Source organism: Monodon monoceros, unplaced genomic scaffold (assembly GCF_005190385.1).
Source record: "Monodon monoceros isolate NGI ecotype Baffin Bay Population unplaced genomic scaffold, NGI_Narwhal_1 Super_Scaffold_21, whole genome shotgun sequence".
Lineage (NCBI taxonomy): Eukaryota > Metazoa > Chordata > Mammalia > Artiodactyla > Monodontidae > Monodon > Monodon monoceros.
In genome coordinates this window covers 2634884-2649394 of record NW_021703778.1, presented here as the reverse complement: position 1 = coordinate 2649394, position 14511 = coordinate 2634884, and the positions used below count along the sequence as shown (strand labels likewise).

The following is a 14511-nucleotide window of genomic DNA, read 5'->3' as shown; positions in this document are numbered from 1 at the left end:
CCACTGGAGGAGACCGACAATATAAACAGAGTCATCGCCAAACCCCTTCCTTAAGTTCAGTGTGTTGGAACGGAAGGAGAGCAGCTTTGGGGCCAGAGTGGGTTCACACCCATCTCTCACCTACCAGCTTGTGACCTCGCCAGGAAGATTCAGTTCCTGCATCCGTGGCCCAGAGATGTTACTATCAAGAGCGGGTGGAGGATGAAGTGAGATCATAGCTTAAGCACCGAATCTGACTCTTGACGGAGGGACATTTTAGTCCTTCACGAGGGGGTTTAAGGGTTTAGGATGAGGAAAGATAGAGTTAATAAGTAGAAACGGGGAGCATATACTCTACCTATGGTAAATTTTCTCACAAAGAAAAGAAAGGAGATAGGTCAGTAGCTTGAAGAGGAGAGAAAGCCCAAGGATTATTTATGGTTGTTGGGTTTCTTTGTATAGTTTCTTGTCCAGCAAAAGCACAGGAGAAAGCAAGACAATACAGCTGAGAGCTATCAGGTCACTCATTTAGTGAATAACGTATTGCGTGATGGCCACGTACCAGACAGGGACTAGGGACCGAGGTCCTGGCAGTGAACAAAGCCAGCCCCTGCTTTCTTGGAGCTTACATTCTAGTGGGAGGAGACAGGTGATATAATCTCATTATAAACACAAGTGCTGTGAAGGACAATTAAAGAAAACAGTTGAGCGCCTGGGGCGGAGCACGGCCTTCAGGTGGGATGGTCGGGAAGGCCTCCTGAACCGCCAGGGCTCGCTGATGGTGTAGGAGCCCAGAGGCAGCGGAGGGGCCTGGAGACAAGTGTGGGTGCAGCACGGTGCTGGGGACACCCCATTTCCTGATTCTGAGATACACATCTTCTTACCTTTTCGTGTTTTAGGACTCGGGGCATATGGTGTATATTTAGAGCAACAGGGCCTCGCCCTCCTGACCCCCACCCCAGGAAAAAGTAACCATATTTGTGTTGTATAATTAAAGAGGAGAGTTTAGAAGTAGGAAGCAGGGGCAGTGACCTCTCTCTTCCGCACGAAGTGTCAGTCACTTGAAGCTGCTATAACAAAGTACCATGGACCCAGTGGCTTCCAAACAACAGAAATTTATTTCTCAAGTTTAGAGGCTGAAAGTCCAAGATCAGGCGCCAGCGTGGTCAGGTTCTGGTGAGAGCCCTCTTCTGGGTGGCAGGCTGCCATCTTCTCAGTGTACGCTCCTGTAGCAGAGAGAGAGGAAGAGAAGTCTCTGGGGTCCCTCTTATAAGGGCACCAATCCCACTCATGAGGGCTCCACCCTCGTGACCTGATTAGCTCCTAATACCATTACACTGGAGGTTAGCATTTCAATATGTGAATTTGGGGGTGGGGAGGGAAGGCACAAATACTCAGTTCATTGCAAGGTCAATGCCAAAAATCACTGACAAGAGAGAGAGCCATGGGGGAAGGGTAGGGTGGGGCAGAGGGGTGGGGCCTCAGACGAGCAGTGGGAGAAATCTGGGCTGGTCCCAGTGAGGGACTGAAGGGAGTCTGCTAGGACAAGAAACTGACTATGGAATCAGTCTGCAGTCTCAGACTGGAAACCTGACATTTATGATGTTGTCCAGTGTTCACAGCGGTTGGATTTCTCCAGCACCAGGCAGCAGGCAGTGGGAGTGGAAAGCACGGGGGAAGTAGGGGAACCAGGCGGGGTAAGCACTGTGGAAAGACGCACGGCATGCCGGGAGTATCCAGGGATGATCAGGCAGGAAGCCAACTCCAGGACCAGGAGTATTTACCTAAGTACACATACCTGTGTACGTGCAGAGCCTTGAGGAAAAGAGAACGCAGGTGGACTGTGTCATCACTCCATCCCCTTGGAGAAAATGGGGAGTTAACTCTTACATGTTCCTAACCTGTGGACGAGAGTGAATGTTTCCTTCAGCCAGGTCTGTAGTTGTCATCCAAAGGACAATAAAGATATTGACGGAGGAGAAGCCGGGCAGAATTCAAAAGGAAAGGAGTCCAGATTGGTCCCACAGCTTTCACACTCCGAGGCCTTCGTGGTTTTGTACCTCAGAATCTGTACAGTATATGGGGGTTAGCTCACGGAGGTCCAGACTGGTCCGCCCCATGGGAATAACTACCACAAGCCCGGGACCTTGGTGCCAGCAGTGCCTGGTGCTTCCTTTTCTTTCTCTTTATTTTCTTCCAAGTGTCGGTATCATAGGTGGTCTCTCTGTGTTAAGGTAAGATGTACCTTGATTGAAGAAATGAGGAACAGTAAAGATTTAGCAAGCAGGAGTTTTAGGGAATAATTATCCACATAACAAAGAAATACGTGGTGCTGTACATTTGTACTTACACATCATGAACTGTTTGACATAAAAGCTGACGTATAGAAAGACCTCCAGAAAAAAACAAAAATGTCCTAAATCAGTGTGAGTTGTGAAGATAAAATATCTGTACAACTCTACCATAAAGCAGTGGAACCATTATTTCATTTTTTAAAATGCAGTTTGCACATTCTTTAAAGATGTCTGTTCTATATATATACAGCAAATCTACTTTTGAAATTATGGTATAAAAATAAGAATATCTTTGTGATTCCAGTCCCTTGCTTTTAACTATCCTGCTGTTGAAACATTGTGATCTTTACCACTCTAGTTTCATAATCATGGTATTTTGACCAAAAGCAAGAGCTTCCTGCACTGTCCTAGTTTAGTCGTTCCAGCTGACTGCGTGTTCTGACGTTGAAGCCTTGTCTTTCCGTTCATCCCACTAAGGAAAAGGTTTTCTTCACCAGCTATCATCCCAGATATGTAACTGTTCCAACTGATATTGAAATACAAGGTGTAAACAGAAGGGGTCCATTTTTAACTCGGTGGTGGAAGACTTCTTGCCCTGAGACGTTTATGTAGCTCACTAAAGCCCTTTTGCAGGAGGTGTTTCCCGGCTGACCAGTCCTGTTGAGAAACAGCTGACTCAGAAGAAGTCGGCATCTCCTGGAAAGACAGCGCGCACAGGTATTTGTTCTATGGGAGTCAGAGTGTCGAACGAAGTGATTAGCTGCTTTCACCTTGATGCGGTCCAGTTAGCAAGGCCTTCTCGGTTTCAGCTGTGTGACTCACCTGAACATTCACCATCCTAGCAATATTAACAGCAAAAAGAATAACGGGAGGATGGGCTTAACAAAGCATCCCTCTGGCTCGCTTTGCGTTCCTAATAGATCATTAGCTCTTAGTCAAATTCTGGCGCTACTCAGTCATTCTTAGATTTGGGTAAAGATACCAAGTTGACTGCTGTGTAATAGTGAATAAAATCTTGCTCACATTACAGGGTTTTTTTGTTTTTGTTTTTTGCCAAAATGATAAATAACTTCATCTTTCTCAATGCATTAAAAATGAGAATATATCATAGTTTTCAACTGTCTTTCATCAGAAATACTTGAAATTAAAAATAGTTCCTCCCAGAAATGAGGACTGATACGGGGGCTTAAGTAAAATGAAGGAGAAATTCACTGAAATTGAGCATTATTAAAATGTATTTTAAATGTAGTGCTTTTTAAATTTTCATTTGGGACATTAATTATATGACCCAAAAAGAATAATTAGCTACTTGAATTTAACAAAAACCACATTGTGTCATTTTTTTTTCTTTTATTGCCGTTAGTGTTTTAGGTAACTGGCTTTTAAATTTGTTCATAAAGAGTGCTTGTTTCCCCGTGCTTCATGACATATTCACATGTCTAATTTGTTCAATTTTATGGGCTACAGACCCTCTTTGGATGCTAGACTTTTCTTTCTATAAACAAGCTATCTTAAACTTTACTTCTTAATGATCCCCCACCACCACCGCAGCATACTGAAATCTACAAGTGCTGTCAAAGTTCTGGTTGCCCTGACCCACCCTCTGAGAGTCCCCATATTTTCTCTTCCGAATTGAGAAACCCTGTGGCCATTGCTCTCACCGTCCTCTTGAGATGTGGCCAGAGTCGCTAGTCCCACTCTAGACCCCGTCCCTCCCAGGACCCCTGAGACCTGGGCTTACCCCCATCCCCTGAAGGGCCACCAGGGGAGTTTTGTCCCCTGCTAAGCTGGAGAACAACAGCAGTTAGCATCAATGCTCGATATAAACAAAAGCAGAGGAGGGTGTCCCCAGAAAACAGCTCTTTACAATGCACGTATGTTCACTCCTATTCACTAGAACTGTTCATCTGATTAGCACTTTGTCAACTGGATGCAAAAATTGGGGGGCGGGGCAGGGAAAAGAGAGCCTGATAGGCTGGATCAGATGTAATAAGTGAGCTGTCAGAGAGAGGCCAGAGAGAAGTGCTTTACAGGTTTATGGGGAGCATCATTCACAAGTAATAGTTATGTCTTCCCGCTTTCCTTGATTTACCTCTCAAAAAAGAAATACCCTTTAAGGGTTCAGTGCTGCTGCCGTATGATTCACAGTCAAGATTTGTGCGTTTTTTCCTCCCACCAAAAATAAATGTCAGGAGCTTCGTACTTCTTGGCAAGAGAAGGTAGGAAACTGCCGAGAATCTAATATGTGGTAAGCACTACCCTGGCACGTTTAATGCGTACTTTCTTCATTTAATCCTGACAGCGACCAGATACTATTATGCCCATTTCATAAATGGGAACATTCAGGCTGAGAGAGTGACTCTCCCAGACCACGAGACAGAGACAGGAGTTGAACCCACATCTGTCTGAACCCCCAAACCCGTGATCTTACCACTAGAGACTGTGATGGTGACTGTCACCATGCGTAATAGCTTCCAGGCAGCAGGTAGACCTGGGAAGAGCCTTTGGAGTCACGCGGGCCAAGGCTTGAGTTCCAGCCTGTTACCCGCTGGCTGCAAAATCGTCATCTGTAAAATGCACATAACAGTAATTCCTGACTCAGCGCGTTGTGGGGATTAAATAGGACATAACGCACGCGAAGTATTTTGCACAGCACCTGACACATAACTTGGGAACATGCTTGCTTCCTTTGTACAGTGTCAGACTTCCTGAACTTGGGCTCCTAGTAGAATGACTCTAGGCGGGCTGAGTGCTGTAGATGTGTGGACCAGAGTGATGCTTGGCATCCCGAGTCCTTGGAAACAAAGCACCCGTGTGCCTGTGTTGCCAGCACGCTTTACGGTGCCGTCTCTCCCGCCAGCACTCAGTACAGCCCTGTAGATGGCGCCGCAGAGCCGGGACATGCGGGGGAACGGGTGGGCGATGGCTCCACACGTTTGTGGGTTTTTCAACAAAATTAAGTTGAGCTCCCTTGTGTTCTGATACGTTTCTTTCATCTCAGATTTCTCCGGGGTTTTACCATGCTTGTTCTAACCAGAGACCATCCTGGGAAACAGTTTGAACCCCAACTGGAACTTATTATTGGAAAGCCAAGTGGGAGGGAGAACAGGGATGCCAGCCAATAAAATTGAACATAGGGTTTTTCAGTTTAATAAAATTAAAACCTAAACAAGTCCTAAAAGTTTTGGCTCTTTTGTGGCCAAGACTTGGCAACACTTTCGCTCTGAGCCTGGAGCCAGGGGCTGCGTCAAGAGCGGGGGACCCCCTTTCTCCACCTGCTCTCGGCTCTGGCTTAGCCGCGGGCCCTCCGGTCCCCACAGGTGGAATGAGGGGCAACCATGCCCAAACCAGCCAAGGGTCGGGTGGGAAGAACTTTGTTCAGAAGCAACACTGCAGGCCTTGGTTCATGCCGGTGGAAATCAGGAAGTGAGCTGCTTGCAGCTCTTGGACAGTCGCCTGCCCCGTGTTCCTGTCTCTTAACACTGTGTGCGGGGCCACGTTGTGGCACAGTCAGATGGGGCTGGCTCAGATGCGGGCGCGCGGTGCCACTGGGCCCTCGGCTTCCATCCGCTGCCTGGCAGGGCAGCCGACACGCACCAGCCCCGGGCTCTGGATGAGATGGAGGGGGACGCACACGGTGCTTTCTCCGGACAGATACCTGGCCGCCTTTCTGGGTTTGTCAGAACCCTGTGGATAGGAAGTGGGAAACTCAGCTTTGAATGTCTGCTTTTACCTTCAGGTGACTATTACCCTTTCGTCAGTTCTCTAATAAGTGGGCTGTTGGAAAGAATCATTTGATGGTAATTGAAGTTTGGAGATATGACAAGCCATTGCTATTTCAAATTTTTTTTCTTCTCCTTAAAATCCAGAGATAAAAAATTATATTTTGGAGCTAATTAGGGCAATTTTGTAAAGAATTTTCCCCCTTTTGAGGGGAGGATGAAGGAGAGGAAGGAAGGTCACTGCTTTGCATTGGAATGGGACGGACCTGGGTTGTGTGGATTTTGGCATGTAATTAACTTCCTCAAGCCTCTTTTTGCCTCATCTGTAAAAGGGGACAATAATGTTTATTTGCAGAGTTTGCATAAGGATTCAATTAAAAGACCAGCACAGATTCTAGACCATAATAAGGACTCATTACCTCCTCGTTTTCCTTTAATCCACAGTTAGATCAAATTCTCACCAACTGTAAATGTCACTCTTCACAATAATTGTTCAGTGTGTTTAACATACTAAAAACAGCCCACATTTAAACTCCTAATACTACGTATTTGCATTGTAGAACTGTGCAAAAATTAATTTTACTGAGTGAGGCTTTTATGTTTTCAGTTTAGAAAAGTCCATGTTTAGTGCCTGAGAGTCCTGTGGGTCTCTCTAACTGTGTTATGGGTAATTCCGCAGGATTTCCAGAAATGATGAATGTCAGTAGAAATTTCGACTTACCATTTAGTGCACAGTTCTGTGAAATCTGTAAGTTAGTAGGTGGCAGGTGACGGGGTTTAGATCACACCATCTGGGAGAGGCCTTGTAAATGTGTCATGGAATAAACCACTGTTGCAGCTACACGGCCAAGAAAGACTTCCCACAATCAGACATCTCAGTGTTTTAAAAAACTTAATGGCATTTGCAGTTTCTCTAAACACTCCTATTGATCAAACCTCTTTAAAAAGAAAAAAAAAGAAAACCCCTGTAGTTATTATAGAATAACTCACCTTTATTGCAGACTGCCCTGTTTTATTTTAAAGAGCCAGTGTTGGGAGGAACAGTTCTCAGGACTGCGGTTGTCCTTCGGGGATGAGCTCTGATGCTTCTCAGGGCTGAACATTGGGGGGTACTGATAAACTGCCTGTCAGACGATTCGATTACTTCCCTTATCATTAGCAATTCTTATCATTAAGTAGGCAAGGAAAGTAAAAACCCGAGATGCTCTCAAGGTGTCATCTGGACACAGTCATTTACGTACAGATGCACACTTACCCGTCACAGATATCCCCACGGATACCCCTTTGCAAAACGGATCCAAAAGGGAAACTTTCATTTTCCTTTTATTCATTCAAAAAATATTAGTAAGTACCTCCTGTGTGCCAGGCCCAGAGAGTATTCAGTGGGAAATGCACATTCATCTCACCCCGACCTGTACTTCCCCCGGTGGCTCCACCCCGAAGGCCACACTAAGACCAGTTTCTTTAGTTTCCTTTGAGAGATATTCTGTGTGTATACAGGAATAGATTTGTGTGTGTTTCTCACTGCTTTTTTTTTTTAAATCCCAGTGATAGCATGCGATAAACCTCACATCTCGGAGAGTATTCCATATCAGTCTAACTCATTCTTCTTTTCCACTGTGGTATAGTATTCCGTTGTATGGTTGGATGAGCATTGTATTAGTACCCTGTTGCTGGACGTTTTAGTAATTCCTAGGGGTTCTTTTTTCCTTCTATTTTTGTGGCCTCGCCGTCTTTCTCCTGCCTTGCTTTTCTTCTGATGCATCGTTTCATTCCCTATCACTGCATCATTAATGATTCTGGGAGGTGGGACTCAGCACCACCTTCGTGAAGACCCCACCCTTGTATGTAATCCCCAACAGATCCGGGCAGGCATGAGCAAGTTAGTTTACTGTGCAAGGCCTTGTCTTTTCACCCCACAGATTTCTCGTGACTAGCTTGTGGCTAGTGATCATGAAGCCAGTTGATGCGCTCTTCTACGCCAGCACCCACTTCTTTGAATTGCAGGGAACTTGAGGATGACTCTGTGCGGCGGGCCCCGTACTTCTCTCCCAGGGCCCTGTGGGCTCAGGCCACCAGGCTGCCTGCCGATCAGTGTTCTCTGTTGCCGGGACAGCTGGTCACCCTAAAGAGCTTCCTGTGCTCCCGGACCACGGTCGGCCTCCTTTGCTTTTGACTGCCATTGCTCTTTGTGTGCGGTTTTATTTCCACTGTAATGGACGAACTCTTGAAGATCAGTTGAAGCACATCCACTTTTTTTTTTTTTGCAGTACGCGGGCCTCTCACTGCTGTGGCCTCTCCCGTTGCGGAGCACAGGCTCCGGACGCGCAGGCTCAGCGGCCATGGCTCACGGGCCCAGCCGCTCCGCGGCATGTGGGATCCTCCCGGACCGGGGCACGAACCCGTGTCCCCTGCATCGGCCACCAAGGAAGGCCGAAGCACATCCACTTTACATGTATCATAATTAGCTCCCTCCCTCGCCTTTGGAATGGCACAATAAAGATAGTTGGTTTCATTGCTGGAAACCTTAACTGTCAGAAGGTTGCTTTCTTACACTTGGTCATAAAACCTAGGAAGCCCCTTCCCAGTGGAAGTCTTCAGGGACCTTGACGTGACCTTGACCACCGGTGGTTGCTTCAGCTGCATCTTCTCTTCTTTGTTATTTCTGCTCCTCGTTGTGCTGACGTCACCATTCTCTGCCTCTGAGAGTCAGTTTTCTGTTTGTAGCTGTTCCTCCTCTCTAATCCCCGTCTTTTTCCCTCCTCGCATGTCTGTTTTCTTTAAAGCGACGTCTACTCCAGAGCTTGCTTGTTTCTGCCACTATTTGTGGGGTTCACATCCCAACAACATCACTTACTGTCTCTCTTGTTAGTTCCTCAGGTGGTTCGTCAATTGGCCTCACCTCTCCCCTTTATCTCAAAAGGTTTTGTTGTTGTTTGGTTTGGTTTTTCGTTTGTTTGTTTGTTTTTACATCATGGTGCAAACCCATTTCCTTATGCTGGCAGTGGGCAAATTTTCAAAGTAATTTGGCATTGTTCAAGCTTGCTTTTAAGTTATGTTGTTTTTTTTTTTTTTCTTTCAGCCACTGGTCACTTTATCACAAATACCACTTACAAAGTAAACAAATGATTATCAGATTTCTGAGCCCATGCCTAACCCTGTTCCAGGCCCTGAAGAGGCAGATAAACTCCCCTCCCTCGAGAAATTCACTCCAGGGGCGGGGGGGCTGCAGACCATGATGAAGTCCATGAGCACGTGTGTGGGAGAAAATTAAAACAGGAAGGCGGGGCCGGGAGCTCAGAATGGGGTACAGGTTACTGAGGCGCTCAGGGAAGAGTTCATCACGAGGAGGCTGTTTGAACAAAACTTGAAGGGAATGCTGCAGCAGGTACCGGCGGTCACCTAGGGAAGCAGTCAGGGTGGTGAGAGCGCAGGCAAGGACCAGCCCCGGGGGGCGGTTGGCGTGCCTGGAGGCGGTGCGGGTCAGAGGGCTCCCAGGAGCCGAGGGCGCCAGGCCCTGGAGGCCCCTGCGAGGACTTGGGCTCTGGCTCGGGGACGAAGAGCCGACTGCACAGACTTGAGCAAGACAAGTGACGTGTCTTGTGCTGCGATGCGTTACTGTCACGTACTATTTCAAGAGGACTTGCGGCTAATTAAGGCCAGCATAGCCTTTCTTCCAGCTCTTCTCGCTATAAACATTGTGTGCTTGATCACTTAGGAGTATGGCCTAGACAGAAATCACCCAATGTTTCTTCTTTTTTCCCTCCCTCATCCCCGATAGGTTGTGTAGATGCAAAGACCATTGCGATTGTTAGTGGAATTATTTAATAAGCCTTGTCCCTAGGCAACCAAAAGCTTTCAATAATTTTAAGCTCTCTGCAAACTTTTACCAGTTCTGATTTAGTATATTTATCAATACGTACAACTTACGTCAGTACTTCTTCCAGAAAGATGAGATGGGGCTTAACATGAAAGACGTTTAAATTTAAAGGCTGTGAAAATAGAAGTAAAAAATGAATTAAATTATGCAGGAAGATGAAGCAAATGTAGCATATCAATTTGGGTGACTGTTGTGAGGTGATCGACCAGTCAGTTTACCCGTGAACTTCATGGTAGCAAAGCCAAAAAGGAAAAACAACAGATTACATAATTATTCTTGTCTGATTCCCCCAGACCGTAACACGACTCTTTTTCCTTCTTCCTCTAATGTAAGCTACCAAAATAAATTGGCCAGTCAGTATATATTTCCACCTTATTCCTACTGTGCTACTTATTTGTTTACTCGCAGAGTGTCATTTTTGTTGAAAACATCAATTTTCTGCTAAAATTGCCGGTTCACTAACTGTAGACATGAAAATCAAGGTTGATTTTTTTTTTTTTTTAATGTTTATTTGTCTGCTTTACCAGACTGCCAGCTACCTAAGGCAGAAATTGTATCCATTCATCTTTAGGTCCTTGGTGGCCCCTAAAGAAATAGTTCTTCAGTCCTCTTCCTATGACTCCCAAACCTAACAGGCTCTGAAAACAGAAAATGTTATCAAACGTTGGGTACCAAAACTCATTCAGAGGCAAAGCCTGAACTGAAATAAGACACTTTAAAAACCTTCATGTTTTTCCCCCTTGTGAATACTCATGTGTTACTACAGAGGTGGTACTAGGTTTAACTAGGGGTATTCTGCAGACTCTGCTGGGTGTTATGTAACATTTGGCGTGAGCATCTTACTACTTTCCTAAAATCTGAAAGTGTAAATTCCAAAATACATCTGGCCACAGTGGTTTCAGAAGAGGACTCACAGGCCTGCCACATCCACAGTCTAGAATAGTGTAGGTACCTGGTAAACACGCGTTGAAGTGAAGCTTGACTAATACGAGGTACTTAGAAATGGGAAGCTCCCCTGCAGCCAGGCCTTAGGAGCTTGAGGCCTCAGGGGATCAAATGGGTGAATCAGCCCTGAGAAGCATGAACTGTTTCCTTGATTGTTCCTCAGAGCAGTAATCACTGCTCTTCCGTCAGCCTAATAAATCTGAGGAATGTGAAGTGTTAGCCTGTCAGTTAAAGTTGTTCCTCTTGGTGTCCTGGAAGGGGCTTTTTTTGTGATTCATGTATTTTTTATGTTGTCTCTGTATCTTATCACTGTGTATCTTTTTGTTTTTCTTCCAACATGCTTGTAAGGTGTCACGTCAGCTTTTTTAATACTGGTGATTTAATTGCAAAAGCACACATAAACAGTTTGGAAGGTATGAGAAGAAATCCACAAGTCACACGGGAAAACAGCCACCAAGCCAGCATTCAGGCTGGAATTCATCCACTGTGCAGAACGAATTGGCTGCCAGGGGGTCAAACTGTGTATCCTGAAATTGAGTGAAAAAGAAGTTTGATACAAGAAACATTTGTTTCGTACCAAAGATACAGTGGGAAATAGCAAGGCAGATCCAATGCGGGCTTCACGCTCACAGAGCTTAATAGGGAAAGCAAGACATTTATATGAAAGAAATAGAGTACAAGGCAGAACATGCCAGAGGGTGGGCAGCCCGGGAGCTTGGGGGGAGGGGTGGGGTCGCCCTGGCGGAATTAGGCCAGCGGAGAGGACGGACTTGTGGAATACAAGGAGGGGGAAGCCCCAGCTCTCAGGAAGCTCTGTGTTTAGTCGTAGAGACGCATAAACAGATAAATTACGTGGAAAGTGGTGAATCACTAGTCCTGGGAGGGTGGGCAGGAGCTGACCTTCAGGCTGGGTCTTGAGGAACACGGGGTTTGCCCCCAAGGGCAGGGCTGGGTCTAGCGACGCTTCCAGGCAGAGGGAATGGTAAGATGCTTATGTGACACCAGCGTGACTTTTTATGCTGCATTGTCCTTGCAGGTGAATCAAACAGCCCTCCTGGAACGATTCAGGGTGGGAAGGGTCTGCAGGGTAAGAGTCAGTTTAGAACCATCGCTCCAAAACTTGCGCCCAGAGTGGTCCCGGGCCCGGCGCCCTCCCTCTCTGACCACGCGCATCCAGGCCCCTCCCTCGGCTCGAAGGCCCTGGGGCTGCCCCCCCAGAATTACGCGCTGATGCAGGTGGCCGGCCAGGAAGGGACCTTCTCTCTCGTCGCTCTGCCACACGTCGCCTCGGCTCAGCCACTCCAGAAACCCAGACTGCCTCTGCCCAAGAACCTGAAGCTGCCCATCCCCCGGTACCAACGCCCAGGACATAGCAAAGGAGCCAGAAAGAAACCGGGGTTCAGCTCCTCCGACAGGGGCTGTAGCCAAGCTCCCGCCCAAACCCAAGCGGCCCCTCCCCTGCCTGAGCATCCCGAGGCCCCGCACAAGCCCAGCCCACCCAAGCCGGCGCTGGCACCCGGCCAGGCCCCGGCCTCGCTGACCAGTGGGGGTGGCCATGGAGACCCTGGGCCCCCAGGGACCAGCGACCACGGAGGTCGGGGCCCTCCCACTGCCCCAGCGCTGTCCACACCGGAGGAGCCCTCTGCCGAGCGGGGCCTCCCGAAGAGTTCAGGGAGAGCAGGCGTTGCAGGCAAGAAGCCCTCCAGGAAGCCTGCTGTCGCCAGGGGAGAACTTAGAGAACAGGTCGACCCTGCCAGGGCCGCGACCCATTTGTCGCCAGGCGTTATTGGAAACGCGGTTCAGGTGGTCCCTTCCATCCCCAGAGGTAAACTGCCCATCCTGCCCTACTCAAGAACGAGGGCGTCGCAAGTTTACAAAGGCGGAGCAGCTGTGAACGTTGCGGATGTTTCTCTCCCTGGGCTCAGGGCAGCCGGTGATAAGACCTCGTCCATCCCGGAGGGCTTCTGTTCGGCCCCGCAGGTGGCCGACAGGGCACCTGCCCCACAGGCGTCGAGGCAGAGCCCCTTTGACAGGGCCTACTGTCCGGCCACCAAAGCCGACCTCAACCACAAAACAAAACCGAACGGCGGGGCAGCCAAGAGAAGAGGAAGAAAACGGAAGGTCCCGGATGAACTTCTGACATTTCAGGGTAAAAGGAGGAAATGTGTCAGTAATAAGTGTAAAGATGGCAAAGAAAGAGCCAAAGCCGATCCCCAGGAATCCAGGGACCAAAAACCTGGGGCTGTGAAAAAATACCGTAGCATCATGCCCAAACCTGTCCTGGTCCTGCCGGCCCTGGCTCCCCTGGCCTCGCCCACGGCCACGTTACAGCCCCCGGCGCCCGGCAGCCGGGAGCACGCGTCGTTCAATCACTCTCTCGCCGCCCCCAAGCATCTGGGCTGCAGGCAGGACGACGGCCCCTCCCCGAAGCCCGGCTTGGCCTTTAGAAATGGGTTCTCCGGCCTCAAGAAGCCTTCGCACGGATGCCACGTGTGCGAGCACGCCTTCCAGCCCAAGCAGCACCTCCGCGAGCGCGCCAACACGCACAGCGACAGCCGGCCCTACAGCTGCCGGCTCTGCCGCAAAGCCTACGTGCGGCCGGGCAGCCTGAGCGCACACGTGCGGCTGCATCACGGCGACTCCCGGCCCAGGAGGCTCGTGTGCTGCGAATTCTGCGCGAAGGTGTTCGGCCACGTCAGAGTCTACTTCGGCCACCTGAAAGAGGTGCACGGGGTGGCCGTCAGCACCGAGCCCTCCCCCTGCGAGCCGCAGCTGCAGCCGGGGGACTTGCTGCGGACCAGGGAGCAGACTGCCCGAGGGATGGAGGGACCGGTGGACAGGTGAGTGTGGGGATGCTTCGGATTTGAGGTCAGGGCCAGATTCCACATGCAGCAAGGTGGGTTTGGAAGACCCTCCCCCAGGTTAAGATTTCATAAGGGAGCTGCCACCTCTTCCCCCTGTTCTGTGAAGAGTGGCCGCATTCCTCTCTGGTCTCTGATCATTAGTGATTTTTGATGACTCCGCCTTCTATGAGCCAGGACACAGAGGTCCCTTTGAGGGACGCTGGGGACAGTTGGGCAAGAGATGAATTTTGCATCTGAAATATGAAAGAGTAACTTAGTGTCTATAGTTCTGGTGCTTCCGAGAAGTAGTGTTCTCCAAACCCTTGGCCACAGAATGTATACCCAAAGAGCACCATTTAGCCCAGAATACGGCGTGGCAGGTGGCGGGGACTCAGCGCGGCTCTGCTGCACGGACCAGCCCCCGGGTGCGGGCCTGCGGCGCAGCACTTGCCCGGTTTCCCCGTCAGGCCGGGTTTACTGTCTCCCGTGTCCTTGTCTGTGCAGCGCTGCTTCCCAGCACCGTAAACGAGCCAGCTGAGTAATCTGAAAGCCTGCCAGGCGGGTCTGAGAGTTGTGAGTAAGCCAGGGAAACGCCCTGGCCTGTCCACCTTGCTCTAGGTGATGGGGCGGAGGTTGCGCTGAAGGGAATGCTCGTCAGCACCGTGAAACTTAAACATTTCCCAGCACTTTAGATCCTCGGCCCCTGACCGTTCCCAGTTGTCCTAATGGTTCTAAATCCTTTCTGTTCGGTTTCAGCTTGGTCTGTCATATTCATTAAAAATAAGTTACGCCTGTCCTGTTTCCTCCCGGCCTTTCTGGGGGTTTCTCTGTGTCTCTGTAGGCATTTC

At 48.9% G+C, this 14511-nt stretch overlaps 1 protein-coding gene across 11 annotated transcripts in view; it reads left to right on the top strand.

Moving 5' to 3' along the window:
• ZNF438 (zinc finger protein 438) overlaps positions 1 to 14511 on the top strand; it is a 186463-nt gene that overhangs the window by 154151 nt on the left and 17801 nt on the right. For 10 of the 11 annotated variants that reach the window (XM_029236706.1, XM_029236709.1, XM_029236707.1 and 7 more), the window contains 2 exons: positions 2907 to 2990; positions 11857 to 13660. In XM_029236706.1, the coding sequence (XP_029092539.1) occupies positions 2907 to 2990; positions 11857 to 13660 (1888 nt within the window). The remainder of the gene's footprint in view (positions 1 to 2906; positions 2991 to 11856; positions 13661 to 14511) is intronic. The other variant, XR_003795774.1, reaches the window with a different exon arrangement.